We start from the raw sequence: 22,500 nt of genomic DNA, 5'->3' as shown, positions 1-22,500 counted from the left end.
GTCTCGATACACAGAGGAATCTTGCTGGCTTCTCAGTGCAATCCTCCCATAACCCATTTCGTTCCTTTTTTATCTTATTTATATCCGTACTGTTGATTTTATCATGTGAAGGTGACGTATATGGAATTTATGTGTAATTTTTTTTTTTTTTTTTTTTTACTGCATTTCTGTTTGCTGGGAAAGGGTTACCGTGTGAACACTCTGTTACAGCCATCCTGAAGCGGTGAAATTCGCTGGAAGGTTGACTCCCCCGACCCGGCCCCGCCCCAGGTCTTCCCCCCAGGTCTACCCCCCTCGGTTTTCTCCTCCCGCGAGACGGTGGTACTCTGGTATCGACTTCTTAAGTAGAATCTGTGTATTAATTTTGCGAAGTAGGGTTTGCGTTCGGTTACAACCAGTGGTCACGTGGAGTAGTGAGCTCAGGCTATATTTACGTAACTTTGGATAGTTAATACAAGTGAAAGCTTTTCTTGTGTTGGTTCATTTGTTCAAGTGATCATCTATAAATGTTAAAGAATTAGGGATTCACTCATTTCAATCACCATGCAAAGTTATCCATTCCATTTGTAGCTCCTCCATTGTTCCTGATTTCTCCCAACCATGGCACCCTTCTTACACTTTCTCTCATCCCATGGGCTGTGTCCATCCCGAGGATTGGTGGTGTGGTGACCCGGTGGCGTCCAGCGATGTCTGCTGGGGGCGAGGTATGACCCAGTTGTGACACTATTAACTGACAAATCTTTTTCATCCCATGTGTAAGTCTCTTGCTAGAATATCACTTCTTTGACTTGCTAGAGATCTTATTTGTTTTACTGTTTTGCATTTATCTTTTCATGATGCAGTTGTTGAATTCTTCACGGTTTAGTAGCAAAAGTCAGTGACTAAGTAGTTTAGGTTAGGGCAAACAATAACAGTACTTTCAGTCCGGCTTCCTAATTTGACCTGTTCCTGGCGACGGTTGTTTCCTGTCGCTGTTACCGAATTCGCGGAGGTGACCACAACAGGTTGAGGTGAGCCCGTGTCGACTCCATGCTATGTAGTTGCACAAGACTCATTAGGTAACAATTTGACTTTAGACAAGACTTTTGAAAGACTTACATTAATTTCAATGGTAAATTGTCTAAAAGTACATTTCTTGCAATTTTTTTAAGAATATGGGATATACAGCCATTAGTTCATGTGTTCAACCTATGTGGTTAACTACCTATTAACCTTATTTTAGTGTGAAAAAGAGGAGGATTGCACTATCGTCAGCCTCAAAAGTAACATTTACATAGTGGCTATGCCACATCAACATGTCGTGCTTGGGTGGGGAATACAGTCATTTCAGATTGTGCAGCTGCACACCGATATCTGCGCAGCAGAAAGGCAAAGTTGATAAAGAAAGGTCCGATGAACAGCAACCAGTGGCAGGCATGGGGTCCTCCGCTGATCGATCTGAAGTAACATGAGTGGACACCCGGCAAAAAACCACACTAAGCAGTACACACAAGGTCAATACGAGAAAGGCTGCAGGCATGGGGTCCTGCAGTCGCCAGCCCAAGAATGTTGGTAGCTGAAGGCATAGGGCTATGCTACCTCCAACCCAACGAAAGAAACACAGGTATTTTGTATGGTGGGCATACTAAGAAAAATCTATAAACAAGCATATGGAGTACCTAACTACCGAAACTTGATCATGTAAACATTGAACGAAAATTCTTTTATGGAAATGTAAAAGCAACAATTGGCAATTTTATTTTTTAAAATACCAAGGTTCATAAAATTAGTCAAAGGATTAATTATGAAGTTGGTACTATTTTACGCATGTTTGGGAAAGGGGGGGGGGAAAGTGTGCAAGTATATTTCAGTTTGAGGCTGATGCTGTCCAGAAAGGAAAGAAGGCAGATTGTGAGCAGCATCTGTGTGAAACGCCAAATTGTGGTTTGTTCTTTAAATGTTACTAGGAAACTTTGATTGTGGTCCCATTTGGTTTGCTATATGTGTTATAGTAAGTGGGGACTGTAGAATCTTGGGAATAGTGGGAAGCAATAATTTTATCTAGCAGGTGACTGGATGAATGACGGCATACAAAATTTGGTTGTGTTGGCTGATGTCTTCAGCAGTACTGCAGCGTTTGGGAATGGGTACATCGTAAGCCGGTATTGTCTGGATCCAGGTAACAAATTTGTGAAAGACAGTTTTCCATTTTTGTGATTCTAGTAAGTGTTGAAGCTTGGCAAAACCTTTAACTCCTCTAGTTGTCTTCATCTACAAATTTGTTTCAATGTTGTATAAAAATCAAAAGATTTAAAACTATGTATGTGGTGAAGAGAGATAACCTTAACAACGTGGGGCATAGTGGAGGGAAAGTTTACTGCAGACACGGAGTCCTGGAGATGGATTCGGCTCCACTCCCACATCAGAGTGCCCCATCCCCCACTTCCTCCCACTTGTCATCAAGAATGCGAGGAATATTTGCAGCATGGCAGATATGGCCTGATGGATCACAAGGTTCTTATGGTTGAAAAGGTAACGCCGCATATCTTGATTTCCTAGATTGTTATATAAAGAAACGTTTATTTTAAACACAAAAACATTTGTATGACATGGATATTTGAGATTGTTGTCGGAGAGATTTTTCTTTATAGACCACTGTAAAGGGTTGGTATTTTTCCAAAGGAACCACATCTTCCAGTTCTTGCTCGTAGTTGAAATATATGTTTCAACGTGTTTTTACTATAGAACTTCATGGAAAATGTGCAAGATAAAGAAGCATTATATTTCTGTGTAATTCCTTCACTGCTAATGTAACTTTAATTCATCAGATGCTGTACCTTTTGCATGCATTTATGAATGTGTTGGTTACCAGAGGCAGTAAAATAGTCAATTTAAATTCTCATTCATTAAGAATGTTGTACCCATATGGGGTTAATTCCAACCAACAGTAAAGGTTTGGATAGGAGCTAGGCTTTGGGCGTTTAAGAATCTCTGCAGATGCAGCAGGATGCAGGGAAACTTGCACCGAGTTGAAAGGCATACCAGTTGTCGATGGGCTCTCCTGGAAGAGGTTCAAAGGAGAAAGTTCACAGTATCGGGGCTCATCTGATATGGGTTACAAGCAGTTTTGTTCCTACAATGTTCAACTTTACCATTCAACAAAGAAGAGGACAAATATAGGTAACATTGTAAGTATCTAAGTGTCAATTGACAACAGTACTCAGAGAGAATCTGCTATTAGCTGCTAGGCTCATCATTAAGGCAGATAAAAAAATATTTCTGGATTAAATAGCAAATTGAGTGAAATTTTGTGTAGGATGAATAAAGAAATTGAGAGCCAGATGCTAATTCCTGGAAACCTAGGTACATTATTTAAGTACAGGCAAAAGCATAAGTTCCAATCCTTATACTAATTAGTGTAGATGTCTGGTACTATTCAAGGGGTCTAGATTTATTCTTGTACCTCATGTTAAATAATGCCCAAGATTCATAAGAAATCATACTCTTGTCAGTTGAGTTACTCTCAACTGATTTCTTATTACTTGGAGAGTGGATACCTCTGAAAGCAGAAGAGAGTTCTAGTTGAGCTGGTCTCAGCTATTGCTGCTAGCAAATGGAGAATATGACATGCAAGGTCCAGTAGGACAAATTTTTGAGGTGGAATACTATTCATTTTTATCAGCTTATTGTAGGTTTGTGAATCAATAAGGTCCATAAGAACATTAATTGTTAGTTGAAGAGATCTTGGTATAGAACTGCATTCTTGCCGAGATTCTGTCAACATGTTCTTATTCCTTATACATGCAAAATGGGATCTCAAATAACATTTAGAAGTTGAGGGTTATATCTGTAGATTTGTATTTGTAGAACATCTGCCATTTATAGGTTGTCATATTACAGAATAGAATAATAAGATAAAAATAACAGAAACCTTGAGAAAGTATAGGGATACAGTTTATTAGTGGAATAGGTGAGGGTAAAGTCAACCAGTGGTTTCATGGTTGTCTCTATAGGCCCTTGATGTTGCAGTCAATGTTAAAAATAAAGTGTCCAGTTGTGCATAGCTTCAAATGTTCATACTAAACTTGAGAAATTTAATATTCAAACATAATGTAAATAAGTGGGAGGGAGGGAGTTCACTTCTTTAGTATATGCACAGAATTTAAGCCCAAGTTTGAAGGTGGCCTTAGACTTCGTGGATTATCTACAAAGTTGCAGACATCGCATATCTTCCAAGCAACATTTCAGGTACTTACTAATTTTAGAAATTAATTGAGCAGATTTTGCTTATTTGTCCGTAGTTTAATGCATTAGCTGAAAATTTAGTTGCAATTGGGGGGGAGGGGTGAATTGACATGTTTCTTCTAGTGTATATGCAGAGGGATGGCCCAGGCTGTGACATCCTGTAACTGAAGAAAGCCCACGTTTCTGCCTGTGAAGGATCAAAAAAGACCTCGATTCCTTTGCTTCTGTTCCTTATATGGCAGGAGGTTTGAGCACAAAAAAAAGTATTTATTAATGATGTGATGTCAGTCATGAATATTTATTCATTTCTTCCCTTTGTCAATTGTGATTGATTTAGTATACAATCTGTAGTGAGAGGCCGCATTGTGTATGTTATGAATACTAGCTTCTGTTTCAAACAACTCTTGATAAGAGACCTTATGAAACTGGTCATTTGCATTGCTAAGAACGTATGTTTTTGTGCGGAGAGCATGGGATTTTCTTCAATAGGAGAGTCAGGTTTTGTGGAGACGAGTAACCTGGTGATTGCTGCCCTAGTGAATGTTCTGTGTTCCTGATTCCGGGCTGACGCTATTGCTGTGTCCCACTTTGCTTGCATCTTGCTTGATTACAGGTAATGTTAGATACCATGTGCTTATACCAACCTGTTATATATTAAATGAGAATTTGGTTCGTCATTCATACAGCTAGCATAATGCATTCTGGTATAGACATAGAAATATGAGAGGGTTCAAAAGGGGGGGGTGGGGGGAAGCATTTACTGCTGTAGCATTCACAGAATTCTATGAGAACATCTATCCTGTGTGCGAAGGCCAGAATCCACATCTACAAAATTTCTTCAAAATCAATGACATCTTGTAACTGCAGAAAAGGTATTTTATATAAATGTTGAAAACCTGTCACTTCTTTGAGAGACCTAATGTGAAAAAGAAATATTGTAGGCTACTTGTAGTCCTAAATGTAGTTGTACCCTTTAAATGTTCGGGAAAGGGAAAAGGGAAGAGGTCTCTTTTAGTAGGCTGCTGGAGGCGTCCTCTTCTTTGTGATAGTGGATCAGCAGTTGGCATGTGGTCAGACTGAGCAGCTTAATGAAACTACCGCCAAGAGAAACTGAACTCCAACATTGCAACCATCAACCACCATCAGCTCCAAATTTTGTGAGAGGAAGGTAACTGCAGTTGATGGTTCTGCATTTATTGTACTAATTCAGATTGCTAGATGTTAATCTAGTCTTGTTAGAAATCAGTGGTAATAAGACAAAAGACAGGGTTATCAAGAAAGTGGAGGGGAGGGGGGGATGGGACATTTATTATTTTTTATTTACACAGAAGTGTGTCCTGTAAGGACTGCAGGTCTGTAATACTTCAGGGTGATGGAAATGCTGCTAAAACTTCAGTAAGCCAGAGGTCTATGTATTTTGCAGTATTTAGTTAAATTATATTAATTTGAATTGATAGATTTGATACCAAACAGGTTTTGAAATCAAGTTTAAGCATAAAAACCTAGATTCTACATCAGATATCAGAATTTGTTAGATTTCTACATCAGATATCAGAATTTGTTAGATTTCTACATCAGATATCAGAATTTGTTAGATTTCTACATCAGATATCAGAATTTGTTAGATTTCTACATCAGATATCAGAATTTGTTAGATTATGGGATAATCTGATAATACAGTTGGGTTGGGGAAAAGTTTACTTATTTGTAGGTAAGGAGCAGCACAGAGGAAGCCAATCCTTGCACTTTTCATCACACAATTAGTTGGATCATCTAAAGAGTCCAAAGGGTCGTCTCCCATTAAATCTCCATGGATACATCAGCAAAGGTATTGTCTGTCATTGACCAAGCAAATTCTGCATGCTCTGTTTTTAAAACCTTGGAAGTGTTGAAATACTCAAGATGGAGGGGGGGAGGGGGGACACTTATCATTTTGCATCTTAACAGTTCAGAGGTTGGAGTGACATCACCATGGACTGCCTACGGTTCTACTAGGGATGCTGCTTCATTCTGTTGGTAAATAAATGTACAATTGCCTATTCTATATGAATTTTTTAAACTACTACCACCACCAATAGCTAATTTGTCTACAAATAAATTCAGAATTTTAGCATTTTAAGTAGTCAAGAAGATGGGGTTAGGGGTGGAGAGGGGGGGAGATGACTGATCTCGGTTTCAGATAGTGGAGAGAGAGAGATGGGTGTCCATGAGAAGGAATCTTGACTGAACTGAGCAGATGAAGTGGAGCAGTCATGAGCTTGTTAACATTTTGGTGAGTTTCGTCAACTAAATCTTGGATCGCAGACTTGATATTTAATCATGTAGAAGATGTACAATTTTACCATTGACATTCAGTAACAAAATCTTCCCTTATTTAATTACTGGTGCATGAGCCTTATGTTGAACGCTCTTTCAGGCAATCTTTATCAAGATGTGCATCAAATTGAGCACCAAACAGCTAATTGGAAGTGCACATTCCCTTCAAGATGCTTCAGCTTTTCTTGATAAAATTAAAAAAACATGTACATTGATTTTTTTCTGCATTGCTGTTATATAGTTCATGTTACATAGGTTATTATAAAATTGTTCTTTGTGGCTATAAATTGAATTATTTTTTTGTGATTCTGAAATTATCAAAATGTATTGTGAGATATATGTCAGTGTAAACATGGAGGAAAATATCTTTTTTAGTATTTTTGTGGCTCAGGCATTAAACTTGTACCACATAAATGCAAAGATGGACACTCTGTTGTAATTCCATGATGAGTTACAAGAAGAGTGGGAAAGTGGGTGGGATTTTTCCTCCATGTAAAAATTGTTGCTAAACTTGGAGGCATGGAAACAAATACTGTTCGTTGATTTGTTCTGGCTCTGTAATTCTGGATGTAGTATGTGTGTTATAATAATGTGGATATACATGTTATGTATTGTGATGAACTGAAGACAAAACCTTATTAAGCTGCAAGCAGCGTGAACTTCAGTTGAAGATTAATTATGGAAAACTTAGAAGGTTAGTGACCATGCCAGCAGTTGATCTTGGTAAGATACAGATTTATCACTGTTGAGAAAAGTGCATATAATTGTATTACAGCATTTTGCTCCAACAAGAATTTCATATATTCCAGGAAGTATCTGAAGAAATGGGTTACTGAGCCTTGTATAACGGGAACGTATCAAACACATGCTTCTAATTTGGGGTAAGCAACTCCTTTCTATTGGGAAGAGATTAAAGAGATGTAACAGATTATCTGAAGTATTAAAATATTACTTAAATCGGCCAGAACGCTATAGTCTCTATAGTCTCATTATACTTGCAGATTTCACATGGTATTGAGGCTCGATTTCACATGGTATTGAGGCTCGTGAGAATTACAATATATGCCAGAAGTAGTGGTTTACTGGGAGGCTGTTCATCAGGTGGCAGTGAAACTGTATGTGGTTGAGGCTACAGCGCAGCGATGGTTTGCGTCTGTGATGAGGGGACAGCGCGTCAGCGTCTGCGCCGTGGTTGAGGGTTCATCGCGGCATAGACTGCGCCGTGGCCAAGGGTTCATCGCGGCATAGACTGCGCCGTGGCCAAGGGTTCATCGCGGCATAGACTGCGCCGTGGCCAAGGGTTCATCGCGGCATAGACTGCGCCGTGGCCAAGGGATCATCGCGGCAGAGACTGCGCCGTGCTCCGAGGGTTCATCGCGTTAGAGACTGCGCCGTGGTCGAGGGTTCAGCGCGGTAGGGACTACTTTGCAGGAGCGGTCATCGCGGCAGGGGCTGCTCCGTGGGCGAGGGTTCAGCGCGGCAGAGACTTCGCCGTGGTCGAGGGTTTAGCGCGGTAGGGACTACACTTTGCAGGAGCGGCATATCCTGTGCCGTGGACGAGGGTTCAGCGCGGCATATCCTGTGCCGTGGACGAGGGTTCAGCGCGGCATATCCTGTGCCGTGGACGAGGGTTCAGCGCGGCATATCCTGTGCCGTGGACGGGGGTTCAGCGCGGCATATCCTGTGCCGTGGACGAGGGTTCAGCGCGGCATATCCTGTGCCGTGGACGAGGGTTCAGCGCGGCATATCCTGTGCCGTGGACGAGGGTTCAGCGCGGCATATCCTGTGCCGTGGACGAGGGTTCAGCGCGGCATATCCTGTGCCGTGTACGAAGGTTCAGCGCGGCAGAGGCTGTGCCGTGGACGAAGGTTCAGCGCGGCATATCCTGTGCCGTGTACGAAGGTTCAGCGCGGCATATCCTGTGCCGTGGACGAAGGTTCAGCGCGGCATATCCTGTGCCGTGGACGAAGGTTCAGCGCGGCATATCCTGTGCCGTGGACGAAGGTTCAGCGCGGCATATCCTGTGCCGTGGACGAGGGTTCAGCGCGGCATATCCTGTGCCGTGGACGAGGGTTCAGCGCGGCATATCCAGTGCCGCGGACGAGGGCTCAGCGCGGCAGAGGCTGTGCCGTGGACGTGGGTTCAGCGCGGCAGAGGCTGTGCCGTGGACGTGGGTTCAGCGCGGCAGAGGCTGTGCCGTGGACGTGGTTCAGCGCGGCAGAGGCTGTGCCGTGGACGAAGGTTCAGCGCGGCATATCCTGTGCCGTGGACGAGGGTTCAGCGCGGCAGAGGCTGTGCCGCGGACAAGGGCTCAGCGCGGCATATCCTGTGCCACGGACGAGGGTTCAGCGCGGCATATCCTGTGCCGCGGACGAGGGCTCAGCGCGGACGAAGGCTCAGCGCGGCAGAGGCTGTGCCGCGGACGAGGGCTCAGCGCGGCAGAGGCTGTGCCGCGGACGAGGGCTCAGCGCGGCAGAGGCTGTGCCGCGGACGTGGGTTCAGCGCGGCAGAGGCTGTGCCGTGGACGTGGTTCAGCGCGGCAGAGGCTGTGCCGTGGACGAAGGTTCAGCGCGGCATATCCTGTGCCGTGGACGAGGGTTCAGCGCGGCAGAGGCTGTGCCGCGGACAAGGGCTCAGCGCGGCATATCCTGTGCCACGGACGAGGGTTCAGCGCGGCATATCCTGTGCCGCGGACGAGGGCTCAGCGCGGACGAAGGCTCAGCGCGGCAGAGGCTGTGCCGCGGACGAGGGCTCAGCGCGGCAGAGGCTGTGCCGCGGACGAGGGCTCAGCGCGGCAGAGGCTGTGCCGCGGACGAGGGCTCAGCGCGGCAGAGGCTGTGCCGCGGACGAGGGCTCAGCGCGGCAGAGGCTGTGCCGCGGACGAGGGCTCAGCGCGGCAGAGGCTGTGCCGCGGACGAGGTTTCAGCGCGGCATAGGCCTGTGCCGTGAACGAGGTTTCAGCGCGGCATATCCTGTGCCGTGAACGAGGGTTCAGCGCGACGGATATCCTGTGCCGTGAACGAGGGTTCTGCGCAGCCTCTGGTTACCTTCCAGGAGGCTTCAGTGCGGCAGAAGCTGCGCAATGATCGACAATAGTTTACGCAAAGTTGAAGGCAGCTCGCAGCCTTGTTGGGAATAATCATAGACGTAGCACAGAAGGCAAAGGGATTGTCTCCGCACTGTCAGACAACATATCGGGGGTTATTGGTGAAGTATTGCGCATTTTATTGTCTACAATTATAGTCCTTTAATTTTCTGAGCCGTATCTTGTATGTGTGATTATACATCAGTAGTTATTTAGCCATTTGATTTTCTCTTGCGTTGTAGCTTATCAGACTTAAAATAACCTTAGTCGAAAATCTTTCAAAAACATTCTAGTTGGCCTGTTGTCTAACAGGTTGATGCCGGTTAATTCCTGAGAGCGAGGTTTTTACGAGTAGCAGACCCAAGGGCAAGGCAGCTGCCAGGTGGGGTCTTGAGGGCCAGGTCGCTCAGCTAGGTGGTGGAGGTCGCTCTTCCGGAAGGAGCGGTCCCGAGGGCGAGTTTACTCTTTCAGAAGTGGCGGTCGCGAGGGCGACGTCTCTCCAGGTCTCTCATCCAGATGGAACGGTACCAAGGGCGAAGTCTTTCATCCAGATGGATCGGTCCCGAGGGCGAGGTCGCTCTTCCAGAAGGATCGGTCCCGAGGGCGAGGTCGCTCTTCCAGAAGGATCGGTCCCGAGGGCGAGGTCGCTCTTCCAGAAGGATCGGTCCCGAGGGCGAGGTCGCTCTTCCAGAAGGATCGGTCCCGAGGGCGAGGTCGCTCATCTAGAAGATCGGTCCCGAGGGCAAGGTCGCTCTTCCAGAAGGATCGGTCCCGAGGGCGATGTCGCTCTTCCAGAAGGATCGGTCCCGAGGGCGAGGTCGCTCATCTAGAAGATCGGTCCCGAGGGCGAGGTCGCTCATCTAGAAGGATCGGTCCCGAGGGCGAGGTCGCTCATCTAGAAGGATCGGTCCCGTGGGCGAGGTCGCTCATCTAGAAGGATCGGTCCCGAGGGCGAGGTCGCTCATCTAGAAGGATCGGTCCCGAGGGCGAGGTCGCTCATCTAGAAGGATCGGTCCCGAGGGCGAGGTCGCTCAACCTGAAAGGGCTGTCCCGAGGACGAGGTCGCTCAACCAGAAAGAGCTGTTCCGAGGACGAGGTCGCTCATCCAGAAAGAGCTGTTCCGAGGACGAGGTCGCTTGTCCAGACGTAGCGGTCCCAATGGCGATGTCGCTCGTCCAGACGTAGCGGTCCCAATGGCGATGTCGGTCATCCAGACGTAGCTGTCCCAAGGGCGAGGTCGCTCATCCAGAAAGGGCTGTCCCGAGGACGAGGTCGCTCATCCAGACATGGCGATACCGAGGACGATGTCGCTCATCCAGAAGGATCTGTCCCAAGGGCGAGGTCGCTCATCCAGAAGGAACTGTCCCAAGGGCAAAGCGGATTGGTCCTTTAGGGTGAGTTTGTAGCCAAATGTATCGTTCTCAGGGTTTGGGACATGAAACCCAGTGAAACTAAAGGTAAACAATTTATGGAAAAAATGAAATTGAGAGGCATGAAGAATGGATAGGATAAATTTTTGGGGGTGGGGTCGCTCATCCAGAAGGAGCTGTCCCGAGGGTGAGGTTACTCTTTCAGAAGGATCTCTTCCGAGGGCGAGGTCGCTCTTTCGGAAGGATCGGTCCACAGGGCGAGGTTGCTCATCCAGAAGGACCGGTGCCAAAGGCGAGGTTTCTCATCCAGAAGGATTGGTCCCAAGGACGATGTCGCTCAACCAGAAGGAGCTGTCCCAAGGGCGATATCGCTCAACCAGAAGGAGCTGTCCCAAGGGCGATATCGCTCAACCAGAAGGAGCTGTCCCAAGGGCGATGTCGCTCAACCAGAAGGAGCTGTCCCAAGGGCGATGTCGCTCAACCAGAAGGAGCTGTCCCAAGGGCGATGTCGCTCAACCAGAAGGAGCTGTTCCAAGGGCGATGTCGCTCATCCAGAAGGAGCTGTTCCAAGGGCGAGGCCGCTCATCCAGAAGGAGCTGTCCCAAGGACGAGGCCGCTTATCAAGAAGGAGCTGTCCCTAGGGCAAGGCCGTTCATCCAGAAGGAGCTGTCCCAAGGGCGAGGCCGCTCATCCAGAAGGAGCTGTCCCAAGGGCGGGGCCGCTCATCCAGAAGGATCTGTCCCAAGGGCGAGGCCTCACATCCAGAAGGATCTGTCCCAAGGGCGAGGCCTCACATCCAGAAGGATCTGTCCCAAGGGCGAGGCCTCACATCCAGAAGGATCTGTCCCAAGGGCGAGGCCTCACATCCAGAAGGATCTGTCCCAAGGGCGAGGCCTCACATCCAGAAGGATCTGTCCCAAGGGCGAGGCCTCAAATCCAGAAGGATCTGTCCCAAGGGCGAGGCCTCTCATCCAGAAGGATCTGTCCCAAGGGCGAGGTCGCTCTTTTGGAAGGATCGGTCCACAGGGCGAGGTTGCTCATTCAGAAGGATCGGTGCCAAGGGCGAGGTTTCTCATCCAGAAGGATTGGTCCCAAGGACGATGTCGCACATCCAGAAGGAGCTGTTCCAAGGGCGATGTCGCTCATCCAGAAGGAGCTGTCCCAAGGGCGATGTCGCTCATCCAGAAGGAGCTTGTTCACGGACGATGTCGCTCATCCAGAAGGAGCTGTCCCAAGGGCGATGTCGCTCATCCAGAAGGATCTGTCCCAGGTGAGGTCGCTCATCTAGGAGGAGCTGTCCCAAGGGCGAGGTCGCTCATCTAGGAGGAGCTGTCCCAAGGGCGAGGTCGCTCATCTAGGAGGAGCTGTCCCAAGGGCGAGGTCGCTCATCTAGGAGGAGCTGTCCCAAGGGCGAGGTCGCTCATCCAGAAGGATCTGTCCCAAGGGAGAGGCCGCTCGTCCAGAAGGATCTGTCCCAAGGGCGAGGCCGCTCATCCAGAAGGAGCGGTCTCAAGGGCAAAACGGATTGGTCCTTGAGGGTGAGTTTGTAGCCAAATGTATCGTCCCCAGGGTTTGGGACATGAAACCCATTTAAATTTAAAAACATTCTATGCAAAAAATGAAATTGAGAAGCATGAAGAATGGATAGGACGATTTTTTGGGGGTGAGGGTGCTTATCCCGAGGGTGAAGTTACTCTTTCAGAAGGGCGAGGTTTCTCATCCAGAAGGATCGGTGCCGAGGGCGAGGTTTCTCATCTAGAAGGATCGGTGCCGAGGGCGAGGTTTCTCATCCAGAAGGATCGGTGCCGAGGGCGAGGTGTCTCATCCAGAAGGATCGGTGCCGAGTGCGAGGTTTCTTATCCAGAAGGATAGGTGCCGAGGACGAGGTTTCTCATCCAGAAGGATCGGTGCCGAGGGCGAGGTTTCTCATCCAGAAGGATCGGTGCCGAGGGCAATGTTTCTCATCCAGAAGGATCGGTGCCGAGGGCGAGGTTTCTCATCCAGAAGGATCGGTGCCGAGGACGAGGTCGCTCATCCAGATGGATCTGTCCCCAGGACGAGGTCGCTCATCCAGAAGGAGCTGTCCCAAGGGCGAGGCCGCTCATCCAGAAGAAGCTGTCCCGAGCCCAGGGCGAGGCCGCTCATCCAGAAGAAGCTGTCCCGAGCCCAGGGCGAGGCCGCTCATCCAGAAGAAGCTGTCCCGAGCCCAGGGCGAGGCCGCTCATCCAGAAGAAGCTGTCCCGAGCCCAGGGCGAGGCCGCTCATCCAGAAGAAGCTGTCCCGAGCCCAGGGCGAGGCCGCTCATCTAGAAGAAGCTGTCCCGAGCCCAGGGCGAGGCCGCTCATCCAGAAGAAGCTGTCCCGAGCCCAGGGCGAGGCCGCTCACCCAGAAGAAGCTGTCCCGAGCCCAGGGCGAGGCCGCTCACCCAGAAGAAGCTGTCCCGAGCCCAGGGCGAGGCCGCTCACCCAGAAGAAGCTGTCCCGAGCCCAGGGCGAGGCCGCTCACCCAGAAGAAGCTGTCCCGAGCCCAGGGCGAGGCCGCTCATCCAGAAGAAGCTGTCCCGAGCCCAGGGCGAGGCCGCTCATCCAGAAGAAGCTGTCCCGAGCCCAGGGCGAGGCCGCTCATCCAGAAGAAGCTGTCCCGAGCCCAGGGCGAGGCCGCTCATCCAGAAGAAGCTGTCCCGAGCCCAGGGCGAGGCCGCTCATCCAGAAGAAGCTGTCCCGAGCCCAGGGCGAGGCCGCTCATCCAGAAGAAGCTGTCCCGAGCCCAGGGCGAGGCCGCTCATCCAGAAGAAGCTGTCCCGAGCCCAGGGCGAGGCCGCTCATCCAGAAGAAGCTGTCCCGAGCCCAGGGCGAGGCCGCTCATCCAGAAGAAGCTGTCCCGAGCCCAGGGCGAGGCCGCTCATCCAGAAGAAGCTGTCCCGAGCCCAGGGCGAGGCCGCTCATCCAGAAGAAGCTGTCCCGAGCCCAGGGCGAGGCCGCTCATCCAGAAGAAGCTGTCCCGAGCCCAGGGCGAGGCCGCTCATCCAGAAGAAGCTGTCCCGAGCCCAGGGCGAGGCCGCTCATCCAGAAGAAGCTGTCCCGAGCCCAGGGCGAGGCCGCTCATCCAGAAGAAGCTGTCCCGAGCCCAGGGCGAGGCCGCTCATCCAGAAGCTGTCCCGAGCCCAGGGCGAGGCCGCTCATCCAGAAGAAGCTGTCCCGAGCCCAGGGCGAGGCCGCTCATCCAGAAGAAGCTGTCCCGAGCCCAGGGCGAGGCCGCTCATCCAGAAGAAGCTGTCCCGAGCCCAGGGCGAGGTCGCTCATCCAGAGGGAACTGTCCCAAGGGCGAGGTCGCTCATCCAGAGGGAACTGTCCCAAGGGCGTGGTCGCTCATCCAAAGGATCTGTCCCAAGGGCTAGGATACTCATCCAGAAAGAGCTGTCCCAAGGGCGAGGTCGCTCATCCAGAAGGTGTCCCGAGGACGAGGTCGCTCGTCCAGACACAGCGTTACCGAGGGCAATGTCGCTCATCCAGAAGGAGCTGTCCCAAGGGCGAGGTCGCTCATCCAGAAGGAGCTGTCCCAAGGGCGAAATTGCTCACCCAGAAGTTGTCCCAAGGGCGAGGTCGCTCATCCAGAAAGAGCGGTCTCAAGGGCTTTGAGGGTGAGTTTGTATCCAAATGTATCGTTCCCAGGGTTTGAAACATGAAACCCATTGAAACAAAAGGTAAACATTTTATGGAAAAAACGTTATGGAGAGGCATGAAGAATGGATAGGATGATTTTTTGGCGGTGAAGTCGCTCATCCAGAAGGAGCTTTTCCGAGGGTGAAGTTACTCTTTCAGAAGGAGCTTTCAAGGGCGAGGTCTCTCTTCCTGAAGGATCGGTCCCAAGGGCAAGGTTGCTCATCCAGAAGGATCGGTCCCAAGGGCATGGTTGCTCATCCAGAAGGATCGGTCCCAAGGGCATGGTTGCTCATCCAGAAGGATCGGTCCCAAGGGCAAGGTTGCTCATCCAGAAGGATCGGTCCCAAGGGCAAGGTTGCTCATCCAGAAGGATCGGTCCCAAGGGCAAGGTTGCTCATCCAGAAGGATCGGTCCCAAGGGCAAGGTTGCTCATCCAGAAGGATCGGTCCCAAGGGCAAGGTTGCTCATCCAGAAGGATCGGTCCCAAGGGCAAGGTTGCTCATCCAGAAGGATCGGTGCCGAGGACGAGGTTTCTCATCCAGAAGGATCGGTCCCAAGGGCAAGGTTGCTCATCCAGAAGGATCGGTCCCAAGGGCAAGGTTGCTCATCCAGAAGGATCGGTCCCAAGGGCAAGGTTGCTCATCCAGAAGGATCGGTCCCAAGGGCAAGGTTGCTCATCCAGAAGGATAGGTGCCAAGGACGAGTTCGCTTATCCAGAAGGATAGGTGCCGAGGACGAGTTTGCTCATCCAAAAGGAGCTGTCCCAAGGGCGAGGCCTCTCATCTAGAAGGAGCTGTCCCAAGGGCGAGGTCGCTCATCCAGAAAGAGCTGTCCCAAGGGCGAGGTTGCTCATCCAGAAGCAGCTGTCCCATGGGCGAAGTCGCTCATCCAGAAGGAGCGGTTTCAAGGGCAAAACGGATTGGTCCTTGAGGGTGAGTTTGTAACCTAACGTTTTGTTCCCAGGGTTTGGGACATGAAATCCATTGAAACAAAAGAAACATTTTATGGAAAAAAATGAAATAAAGAGAAGCATGAAGAGAAGCATATAGCCCAGACAATTGAAGTTTGTGCTATATAGGTACTAAGTAGAGGCTGCCACCCACCAGTGATAATTGATAATATAGCATCGTTTTCATCTGCTTACCAGGATATAGAAAACCGGCTAGAAATGATAAAGTAGGTAGTTAACATTATTAGGAAAGGTTGTATGAATATTCTTCCAGTGAATATTGTTTAAGTGAAGTATCAGTTTTTCTTTAAGAGGATCTTCAAGAACAAAAGTCTCTTCGAGAAACAAGTCAGTTTAAAGAGACACTTAGGAAGTCAATTCAAATGGTTGGTGCAAGGAACAGAATCATGATCGTTTTCATTGTGGTCAGAAAGCGACCGATTATTGTTCTGGGGTAAATTTGATATGCATATTTTAGTGGGTAGACATTCTTTCTATCAACGTTAATGAAAGATGGGGAAGAGAATCGTGGTTGGGAAGAAAACGCTCTTAAAAAGGATGACAGGTTGTGAATTCGTTTGCGGAGAGGTAAAGAATAATATGGAGGTCATCGTGGGACTTCATTGCCACCATGGGGAAAGAGGAAGCAGGTTGGCGTCGATAACGGGGAAGACGCAGACCACCATTGTCGTTGCCTTGGGAAGAAGAGAAAGCGGTTAATAGTTGCAGCCATTTTGAGGAAGAGGTGGATATTCCATCACCATCGGAGAGAGAAATGGGTTATGTTCATCATTGGAAAAAAGGAAGTTGGCACCAGATTAGGAAGAAAAATAGGTTGAAGAAATGGAACCAGGTTGTCGTCAATCCCTTGAAGAAAAACTTATTGACATCGGAAGGAGTGTGTCGTCATCTTCATCAGGTAATTCGTGGCCAAAGATTATACTTTGATGAAAGACATATTAGAATTTAAACTTTTTATTATTATTATTATTATTTTTTTAGAATACCAACTTGTAATCTGAATTCTCTGTTCGACAGCCGAAGCTATTATGAGTATCACATGCTGAACTGGCCCATTATACTTGGAGATTAAGTGAGTAAAACTCCTTAACCTGAATTGCTTATTTATATTTCTAGAATAAAGCACGCCAAAGAGAAAAGCGCAGGGGTGGTTGTCGTCGTCATCGTCGGGAAGAGAGAAGAGGACATGGCTCGTCGTCGTTGTCGTCGTCGGGAAGAGAGAAGGACGTGGATCGTCGTCGTCGGGAAGAGAGAAGAGGACATGGATCGTCGTCGTCGTCGTCGGGAAGAGAGAAGAGGACATGGATCGTCGTCGTCGTCGTCGGGAAGAGAGAAGAGGACATGGATCGTCGTCGTCGGGAAGAGAGAAGAGGACATGGATCGTCGTCGTCGTCGTCGGGAAGAGCGAAGAGGACGTGGGTCGTCGTCGTCGTCGTCGTCGGGAAATGAGAAGGACGTGGATCGTCGTCGTCAGGAAGAGAGAAGAGGACATGGATCGTCGTCGTCGTCGTCAGGAAGAGAGAAGAGGACGTGGATCGTCGTCGTCGTCAGGAAGAGAGAAGAGGACGTGGATCGTCGTCGTCGTCAGGAAGAGAGAAGAGGACGTGGATCGTCGTCGTCAGGAAGAGAGAAGAGGACGTGGGTCGTCGTCGTCAGGAAGAGAGAAGAGGACATGGATCGTCGTCGGGAAGAGAGAAGAGGACGTGGGTCGTCGTCGTCGGGAAATGAGAAGGACGTGGATCGTCGTCGTCGGGAAGAGAGAAGAGGACATGGATCGTCGTCGTCGTCGTCAGGAAGAGAGAAGAGGACGTGGATCGTCGTCGTCGTCAGGAAGAGAGAAGAGGACGTGGATCGTCGTCGTCGTCAGGAAGAGAGAAGAGGACGTGGATCGTCGTCGTCGTCAGGAAGGGAGAAGAGGACGTGGATCGTCGTCGTCGTCAGGAAGAGAGAAGAGGACGTGGATCGTCGTCGTCGTCAGGAAGAGAGAAGAGGACGTGGATCGTCGTCGTCGTCAGGAAGAGAGAAGAGGACGTGGATCGTCGTCGTCGTCAGGAAGAGAGAAGAGGACGTGGATCGTCGTCGTCGTCAGGAAGAGAGAAGAGGACGTGGATCGTCGTCGTCGTCAGGAAGAGAGAAGAGGACGTGGATCGTCGTCGTCGTCAGGAAGAGAGAAGAGGACGTGGATCGTCGTCGTCGTCAGGAAGAGAGAAGAGGACGTGGATCGTCGTCGTCGTCAGGAAGAGAGAAGAGGACGTGGATCGTCGTCGTCGTCAGGAAGAGAGAAGAGGACGTGGATCGTCGTCGTCGTCAGGAAGAGAGAAGAGGACGTGGATCGTCGTCGTCGTCAGGAAGAGAGAAGAGGACGTGGATCGTCGTCGTCGGGAAGAGAAAAGAGAACGTGGATCATCGTCATCGTCGTCGGGAAGAGAAAAGAGAACGTGGATCATCGTCGTCGTCGTCGTCGGGAAGAGGAATGAAGATGTGGATCATCGTCGTCGTCGTCCAGAAGATGATGTGGATCTTCATCGTCATTGTCGAGAAAATGATGTGCATCATCATCGTCGTGTATCGTCATTCTCGGGAAGCGAGAAGTGGACGTGGATTGTCGCCGTCGCCGTGAAGAGAAGAGGACGCGTTTCGTCGCTGTCGTTGTCGCCGGGAAGGGAGGATGCACATTGCCGTCGTCGTCGCCGTCGCCGGGAAGAGAAGAGAATGCGCATCGCCGTCGTCGTCGCCGGGAAGAGAGGAGAACGCGCATCGCCATCGTCGTCGCCGGGAAGAGATGAGAACGCGCATCGCCATCGTCGTTGTCGTCGTCGCCGCCGGGAAGAGAAGAGGACGCGCATCGCCATCGTCGTTGTCGTCGTCGCCGCCGGGAAGAGAAGAGGACGCGCATCGCCATCGTCGTCGTCGTCGTCGCCGCCGGGAAGAGAAGAGGACGCGCATCGCCATCGTCATCGTCGTCGCCGGGAAGAGATGAGAACGCGCATCGCCATCGTCGTTGTCGTCGCCGCCGGGAAGAGAAGAGGACGCGCATCGCCGTCGTCGTTGTGGAGAAGAGAGAAGAGGACATGGGTCGTCGTTGTGGAGAAGAGAGAAGAGGACATGGGTCGTCGTTGTGGAGAAGAGAGAAGAGGACGCGGGTCATCGTCGTCGGGAAGAGAAAAGAGGATGTGGATCATCGTCGTAGTCGTCGTCGGGAAGAGAAAAGAGGATGTGGATCATCGTCGTCGTCGGGAAGAGAAAAGAGGATGTGGATCATCGTCGTCGTCGAGAAGATGTGGATCATCGTCGTCGTCGAGAAGATGATGTGAATCTTCATCGTCATTGTCGAGAAGATGATGTGAATCTTCATCGTCATTGTCGAGAAGGTGATGTGAATCTTCATCGTCATTGTCGAGAAGGTGATGTGAATCTTCATCGTCATTGTCGAGAAGATGATGTGAATCTTCATCGTCATTGTCGAGAAGATGATGTGAATCTTCATCGTCATTGTCGAGAAGGTGATGTGAATCTTCATCGTCATTGTCGAGAAGGTGATGTGAATCTTCATCGTCATTGTCGAGAAGATGATGTGAATCTTCATCGTCATTGTCGAGAAGATGATGTGAATCTTCATCGTCATTGTCGAGAAAAAGATGTGGATCATCATCGTCGTGTATCGTCATTCTCGGGAAGCGTGAAGTGGACGTGGATTGTCGCCGTCGCCGTGAAGAGAAGAGAACGCGCATCGCCATCGTTATCGTCGTCGCCGGGAAGAGAAGAGAACGTGCATCGCCATCGTTATCGTCGTCGCCGGGAAGAGAAGAGAACGCGCATCGCCATCGTCATCGTCGTCGCCGGGAAGAGATGAGAACGCGCATCGCCATCGCCATCGTCGTCGCCGGGAAGAGAAGAGAACGCGCATCGCCATCGTCATCGTCGTCGCCGGGAAGAGAAGAGAACGCGCATCGCCATCGTCATCGTCGTCGCCGTGAAGAGAAGAGAACGCGCATCGCCATCGTCATCGTCGTCGCCTGGAAGAGATGAGAACGCGCATCGCCATCGTCATCGTCGTCGCCGGGAAGAGATGAGAACGCGCATCGCCATCGTCATCGTCGTCGCCGGGAAGAGATGAGAACGCGCATTGCCATCGTCATCGTCGTCGCCGGGAAGAGAAGAGAACGCGCATCGCTATCGCCATCGTCATCGTCGTCGCCGGGAAGAGATGAGAACGTCCATCGCCAACGTCGTCGTCGTCGTCGTCGCCGCCGCCGCCGGGCAGAGAAGAGGACGCGCATCGCTATCGTCGTCGTGGAGAAGAGAAAAAAGGACATGGATCGTCGTCGTCGTCGTCGTCGGGAAGAGAGAAGAGGACGCGGGTCGTGGTCGTGGTGAAGAGAGAAGAGGTCGCGGGTCGTCGTCGTAGAGAAGAAAGAAGAGGACGCGGGTCGTCGTCGTCGTCGTCGTCGTCGTCGTCGGGAAGAGAGAAGAGGGCGCGGGTCGTGGTCGTGGAGAAGAGAGCAGAGGACACGGGTCGTCGTCGTCGTCTTCGGGAAGAGAGAAGAGGTCGCGGATCGTCGTCGTGGAGAAGAGGACGACGCGGGTCGTCGTCGTGGAGAAGAGAGCAGAGGACACGGGTCGTCGTCGTCGTCGTGGTGGTGGAGAAGAGGGAAGAGGACGCGGGTCGTCGTCGTGGAGAAGAGGGAAGAGGACGCGGGTCGTCGTCGTGGAGAAGAGGGAAGAGGACGCGGGTCGTCGTCGTGGAGAAAAAAGAAGAGGACGCGGGTCGTCGTCGTGGAGAAGAGAGCAGAGGACACGGGTCGTCGTCGTCGTGGAGAAGAGAGAAGAGGACGTGGATCGAGAAGAGAGAAGAGGACGCGGGTCGTCGTCGTGGAGAAGTGAGAAGAGGACGCGGGTCGTCGTCGTGCAGAAATGAGAAGAGGACGCGGGTCGTCGTCGTGGAGAAGAGAAGAGGACGTGGGTCGTCGTGGTGGAGAAGAGAGAAGAGGACGTGGATCGAGAAGAGAGAAGAGGACGCGGGTCGTCGTCGTGGGTAAGAGAGAAGAGGACGTAGATCGTCGTCGTCGTCGTGATGAAGAGAGAAAGGGATGTGGGTTGTCGTCGTCGTCGTGGAGAAGAGAGAAGAGGACGTGGATCGTTGTCGTCGTCGAGAGAAGAGAACGTGGGTCGTCGTCGTCATGGAGAAGAGAGAAGAGGACGTGGGTCGTCGTCGTCGTCGTGGAGAAGAGATAAGAGGACGTAGGTCGTTGTCGTCGTCGTGGAGAAGAGAGAAGAGGACGTGGGTCGTCGTCGTCGTCGTCGTTAGCCGGGAAGAGAAGAGAACCCGGATCGCCGTTGTCGTCGTCGTCGTTAGCCGGTCGTCGTCGTCGTTAGCCGGGAAGGAAAGAGAACGCGGATCGCTCGTCGTCGTCGTCGAGGAGAAGAGAGAAGAGGACGTGGGTCATCGTCGTGGTCGTGGAGAAGAGGGCGTGGGTCGTCGTCGTCGTCGTGGAGAAGAGCGAAGAGGACGTGTGTCGGCTCATCTTGAAAAGCAAAGAGGAGTTGAATCGTCGTCCTCGTCATTGGGAAGGGATAAGAGGATTGTAGATATGAATGACCGTCGGTTGAAGAACTTTTGTCGTCGTCGGTAAGGGGGGGATGGATGTCTTCCATGTTGTCGAGAAGAAATTGGCAGACGTTGATCGTCATCGTAGGGAATGTAGAAGAGTTGGATTGCTGTCGTCGTTGGAGAGGACGAGGGCTGCTGTTCTGTTATTTATATATCATTAGGAAAGGATACCGATGTGAGAATCGTTAGAGCATGAAAAAGATCAACGGAACGTGTCAACTGACTAGGGTATTGAAGAACGTTTCAGTAAAAGCAACACCTACCTACCAGGAGCAGGAAAGTAGTAGTCGGTTTTCCCTATGGTAATATGGATTTCTGCTCATTGTTTAGTTTTCTACCAGATCAGTGCGTGGAGAGAAATTATTAGGTGTTCTGCTGGATTAATGTATGAGAATTTGGTTTCACTTTGGAAATTTTGCATTGGTGTAAAAATATGAAAAGTGAATTATTTATTAAATCTATGCTTCAGAATTGAAAGGCGGACAAAAAAGCCTTCGTCAATGCCGATATTGTCTCGGCTGCAAATGATCTGTAAGAAAATATAGAAAATCGGATAAGTCACCGTTCCCTTCAAAGGTCGTTATTCATCATCGTTTTGATTGCTGCTAAGCTGTTGCCGGTCATCACAGGTTCCTGTAGTGGTTGCAGTTGCAGACCGAATGCTGCAGTGGCCCTTAGCTACTACCACGTCGTTAGAATGCTGTGGTGGCCACTGTCTATTATTACGTCGTTAGAATGCTGTGTTGGATTGTCTATTAGTACGTCGTTAGAATGCTGTGGTGGCCACTCATCTTTTGTAGAGAAATTTGCTGTTGCCATTCATTACATATAGAACTGTGGTTCAGTTCTGAAGTGGCCACAACCGATCATCACATCTTGAATACTGGATCAACAAGCGGTGCTGTCTGTGAAGTAATCTGCCTGTCTGTGGGTCGTGCCGTCTACGCTTCATGTCTGGGTGCTTGTCGCCGTCTTTGAGGAGGGTGGGTTGGAACAGCGCCTTTGACCATCTGCAAGTCCCATTGCGACCCGAAGAATTCTGGCTGCCTGCATTCCGTCAACAAATGTAAAAGGTGAAAACTCCTATAAAGGTAAGGTTAATGTATCCTTCCATATTTAAGGGTAAGTATGCACTGTTACTTTCTGATGTATTTTCCAAAAAAAGTAGAGCGAGATGTAGCCTACTAATCATATTAGTATGTGGGTCTTCTCTACTTTTACTAAAGTTATTTTTTTTTCTTTTTTCCCCCTCAAAGTTTGAA

At 50.0% G+C, this 22,500-nt stretch overlaps 4 protein-coding genes across 6 annotated transcripts in view; all 4 read left to right on the top strand.

Annotated features, from left to right (window-relative positions):
- The first annotated feature begins 6,034 nt into the window (after positions 1-6,034).
- Positions 6,035-9,720, top strand: LOC125043056. Its single transcript, XM_047639011.1, has 5 exons — positions 6,035-6,052; positions 7,542-7,655; positions 7,958-8,102; positions 8,137-9,002; positions 9,257-9,720. The coding sequence occupies exons 1-5, from the start codon at positions 6,035-6,037 to the stop codon at positions 9,521-9,523; spliced, it is 1,410 nt and encodes a 469-aa protein (XP_047494967.1). The 3' UTR covers positions 9,524-9,720.
- A 351-nt stretch (positions 9,721-10,071) lies between these two features.
- Positions 10,072-12,323, top strand: LOC125043286. Of its 2 annotated transcripts, none has more exons than XM_047639313.1 (2): positions 10,072-11,922; positions 11,993-12,323. In XM_047639313.1, the coding sequence occupies exons 1-2, from the start codon at positions 11,125-11,127 to the stop codon at positions 12,281-12,283; spliced, it is 1,089 nt and encodes a 362-aa protein (XP_047495269.1). In that variant the 5' UTR covers positions 10,072-11,124; the 3' UTR covers positions 12,284-12,323. The 2 variants fall into 2 exon arrangements, with proteins under 2 accessions (XP_047495269.1, XP_047495270.1); XM_047639314.1 differs by having other exon boundaries at positions 10,432-11,019; positions 11,166-12,323.
- A 620-nt stretch (positions 12,324-12,943) lies between these two features.
- LOC125043285 (serine/arginine repetitive matrix protein 2-like) lies at positions 12,944-14,980 on the top strand. 2 transcript variants are annotated; one of them, XM_047639312.1, is made up of 2 exons: positions 12,944-14,131; positions 14,289-14,980. In XM_047639312.1, exons 1-2 carry the CDS (start codon positions 12,950-12,952, stop codon positions 14,631-14,633), a joined length of 1,527 nt encoding a protein of 508 aa, XP_047495268.1. In that variant the 5' UTR covers positions 12,944-12,949; the 3' UTR covers positions 14,634-14,980. The 2 variants fall into 2 exon arrangements, with proteins under 2 accessions (XP_047495268.1, XP_047495267.1); XM_047639311.1 differs by having other exon boundaries at positions 14,169-14,980.
- A 5,392-nt stretch (positions 14,981-20,372) lies between these two features.
- Positions 20,373-22,500, top strand: part of LOC125043356 — a 3,279-nt gene continuing 1,151 nt past the window's right edge. The window contains exons 1-2 of the mRNA XM_047639441.1: positions 20,373-20,832; positions 20,913-22,500. The exon at positions 20,913-22,500 is cut by the window's right edge and continues 1,151 nt beyond it. Coding sequence (XP_047495397.1) covers positions 20,542-20,832; positions 20,913-21,260 — 639 coding nt within the window. The 5' untranslated portion in view covers positions 20,373-20,541 and the 3' untranslated portion in view covers positions 21,261-22,500. The remainder of the gene's footprint in view (positions 20,833-20,912) is intronic.

The sequence above is a fragment of the Penaeus chinensis genome, chromosome 33, assembly GCF_019202785.1.
Source record: "Penaeus chinensis breed Huanghai No. 1 chromosome 33, ASM1920278v2, whole genome shotgun sequence".
NCBI lineage: Eukaryota > Metazoa > Arthropoda > Malacostraca > Decapoda > Penaeidae > Penaeus > Penaeus chinensis.
Note: the sequence above shows the minus strand (reverse complement) of the source record. Positions and strands in the feature narration are given on the sequence as shown.

What these genes read in the sequence shown, in the direction of transcription:
- LOC125043285 (XM_047639311.1), top strand. Translation starts at nt 12,950, where the DNA reads ATGTTTCTCATCCAGAAGGATCGGTGCCGAGGGCGAGGTTTCTCATCC. An exon ending in TGTCCCGAGCCCAGGGCGAG is followed by an intron (nt 14,132 to 14,168) that starts GCCGCTCATCCA and finishes GCCCAGGGCGAG; the next exon opens with GCCGCTCATCCAGAAGAAGC.
- LOC125043286 (XM_047639313.1), top strand. Translation starts at nt 11,125, where the DNA reads ATGGATAGGATAAATTTTTGGGGGTGGGGTCGCTCATCCAGAAGGAGC. An exon ending in GGATCTGTCCCAAGGGCGAG is followed by an intron (nt 11,923 to 11,992) that starts GCCTCAAATCCA and finishes CCCAAGGGCGAG; the next exon opens with GTCGCTCTTTTGGAAGGATC.
- LOC125043056 (XM_047639011.1), top strand. An exon ending in CATCAGGTGGCAGTGAAACT is followed by an intron (nt 7,656 to 7,957) that starts GTATGTGGTTGA and finishes TCAGCGCGGTAG; the next exon opens with GGACTACTTTGCAGGAGCGG. An exon ending in AGGCTGTGCCGCGGACGAGG is followed by an intron (nt 9,003 to 9,256) that starts GCTCAGCGCGGC and finishes GCGCGGACGAAG; the next exon opens with GCTCAGCGCGGCAGAGGCTG.